This window comes from Stegastes partitus, unplaced genomic scaffold, assembly GCF_000690725.1.
Source record: "Stegastes partitus isolate 25-593 unplaced genomic scaffold, Stegastes_partitus-1.0.2 Scaffold1627, whole genome shotgun sequence".
Classification (NCBI taxonomy): domain Eukaryota; kingdom Metazoa; phylum Chordata; class Actinopteri; family Pomacentridae; genus Stegastes; species Stegastes partitus.
In genome coordinates this window covers 103,319-105,809 of record NW_007579358.1, presented here as the reverse complement: position 1 = coordinate 105,809, position 2,491 = coordinate 103,319, and the positions used below count along the sequence as shown (strand labels likewise).

General features: G+C 42.5%; 1 protein-coding gene across 3 annotated transcripts in view; it reads left to right on the top strand.

Annotated features, from left to right (window-relative positions):
• Positions 1-2,054, top strand: part of mbpa (myelin basic protein a) — a 16,248-nt gene extending 14,194 nt beyond the window's left edge. For 2 of the 3 annotated variants that reach the window (XM_008301087.1, XM_008301088.1), the window contains one exon: positions 889-1,037. In XM_008301087.1, coding sequence (XP_008299309.1) covers positions 889-939 — 51 coding nt within the window. In that variant the 3' untranslated portion in view covers positions 940-1,037. Of the gene's footprint in view, positions 1-888 lie in introns of all 3 variants that reach the window. The other variant, XM_008301086.1, reaches the window with a different exon arrangement.
• Positions 2,055-2,491: the final 437 nt, after the last annotated feature.

Below are 2,491 nucleotides of genomic sequence, written 5' to 3'. Positions count from 1 at the left end.
TGCTCCACAGCTGGGATGGTGTTCTCAGGCTTCAAGCTTCCTCCTTTTTCCTCCAGATGTACCGACGGTCATGAAGGCCAAACAGTTCCGGTTTATCAGACCACAGGATGTGTCTTTGGTCTTTGGTCTTACTCTCTGAACAGCCTTCCAGCCCATGTCAGTACAGGACTGGTTCCACTGTGGATAATGAGTCTCTGACCAGCTCCAGCAGCATCTTCTCAGGTCTTTAGCTTCTGTTCTGGGGTTGATTCACACATTTCAACCAGAACACTTCATCTCTGGGACACAGAACCGTCTTCTTCCTGAGCCTATGATGGCTGGACATTCCCATGGTGGTTATACTGATAGAACTGTTTGAACAGATGAACGTGGAACCTTCAGGCATCTGGACGTTGTACCCAAGGATGAACCAGACTGGTGGAGGTCCACAGTTCTCTTCCTGATGTCTTGGCTGATTTCTTTAGATGTTCCATGTTGTCACAAAAGCAAGCAGTGTGGTTGAGGTGTTCCTTAAAGTACATCCACAGGTGTGCCTCCAATTAACTCAGATGTTGTCAATTAACCAATCAGAAGCTTCCAAAGCCATGACATCATCATCTGGCCTTTCCTAAACAGTTTCAAGGCGTAGTAATCTTCATGTATGTGAACTTCTGACTTTGAAAAAAGTAGTAAAAAATTCTCTCTCTCATTATTCTTGTGTTTAGCAAATATAAATAATGTTGGTGATCCTAACTGACCTGAAACAGGAAAAGTTTAGTCTGATTAATGTCAGAGAGTGAGAAAAAAAAAGGTTTTATGTCTTTTTATATGTAAACTTCTGGTTTCAACTGTGTGTTTTCCTTCACCTCCTCCTCCTCATTTCTTCTTCTTCTTGTTATTTTTTTCCAGGGAGACACCAAGTCCCGCCCTCCCCCTAAACGCTGGAGCACCATCTTCTAAACTCGCCGCCGAGGATCCGACCACAGATCCATCGATGGGATTAAAAGCAGGAGAAGAAGAAGGAGAAGAAGGAGAAACAGATCTGCATGCGGCGGACTCACAACCTCAAGAAATGTTAACCCACTAACACAAGCCTCCTGTACGTTTAGACAGAGACACAACATTGGCGGAGTAGAAAAATCCACTCGTAGGCGGCCAGTTTTCTTTTTAATCCCACTTCTAAGGAGTTATTTAGCTGTTTATGAGAGGTCCAGTCACGCTTTAAGTAAAAAAAAAAAAACCCTACTGTAAGAATCATCTGTGTCCAATGGTGCTAGTGTCTGCTGTCTGCTGTCCGAGGTTTGTTCAAGGCAGATGTTTGTTTTTTTTTCTATTTGTCGACCGTCACATTGTGCATTTTTGTATTCGCTTCGTGGATCCTTGCTGCTTTCTAGAACTTACACGTCACATTGTTTTCTATGGACTGAGAGCGGTTCTGTTAAAACCGGAAATCTGTGCGAGTAGCGTCGACTCTAACACTGTTTTTATGTAACTGTTTTGGTTATGCGTCAGTGTGATTAACCGACATGTACAGTATGACGCTGCCTAAATCGATCAGTAAATTTTTAAAAAGGCCCTTTTCGAATGCACTGTTACGTAACCGAGAAACACCCTAAAAACTAGTCTCTTCCACTGCTTCGGCATCGATCTCATTTAGTGTATTTTATCTGTTTGCATCTTAAATTCAGTTGTGATGTTGTTTGTGTTTCATTTCGAGGATGACAGACGCTTCGGTTGGTTTCGGTCGATGGTTTGATCGCAAGTGGTTCAGAGGGGTTTAGGACGGAGGCAGCAAGGTGGCGCGAGGGGTTCGGTACTGCGGGACGGCGAGTCGGATTCAAACGCTCTGACGAATTATCTGTCACTTTTCTTTTTGTGCATAATAAATCACGCTGCCACTCTCGTTTGTGCGTCATCTGTCTGTGCGTTCAGCAGCACTGTGGAGGTCGAGCAGGAACTGACACGTAGACAACTGTGGTGTTTCATCTCAATGTAAAACTCTTGTTGTTAATGTGCAGCCTAACTGGTAACAAACACCTTTAGTCTTAAGAGTTATTAAATGTTTTAAAATTCAACCACTCTCTTGTCTTCATTACGTTTAGATTGTCTAGTTCATGGAGGGAAACACGGTGAGGAGATAATATCACCGTCACATCTGTACAACTTGGGGACAGTTGAACTTTTCCACATTTTAAGAACAAACTTAAATGTATTTTATTGGGATTGTATGTGATAGACCAACACATGGTAGCACGTAATTGTGAAGTGGAAGGAAAACGATATGTGGCGTTCAAGATTTTTTACAAATAAAAATCTGAGTCAATACTTTATTTTTGGGGGTATATCTCTACCAGCGTTGCTCATCTAGAGACATACATTTTTGCCCATTTTTCGTATTTCAAAATACCTCCAGATTGGATAATAGCATCTGTGAACAGCAGTTTTCAAGTCTCGCCACAGATTCTCAATAGGTCTGGACTTTGGGCCGTTCTAATGCATGACTATGCTTCGA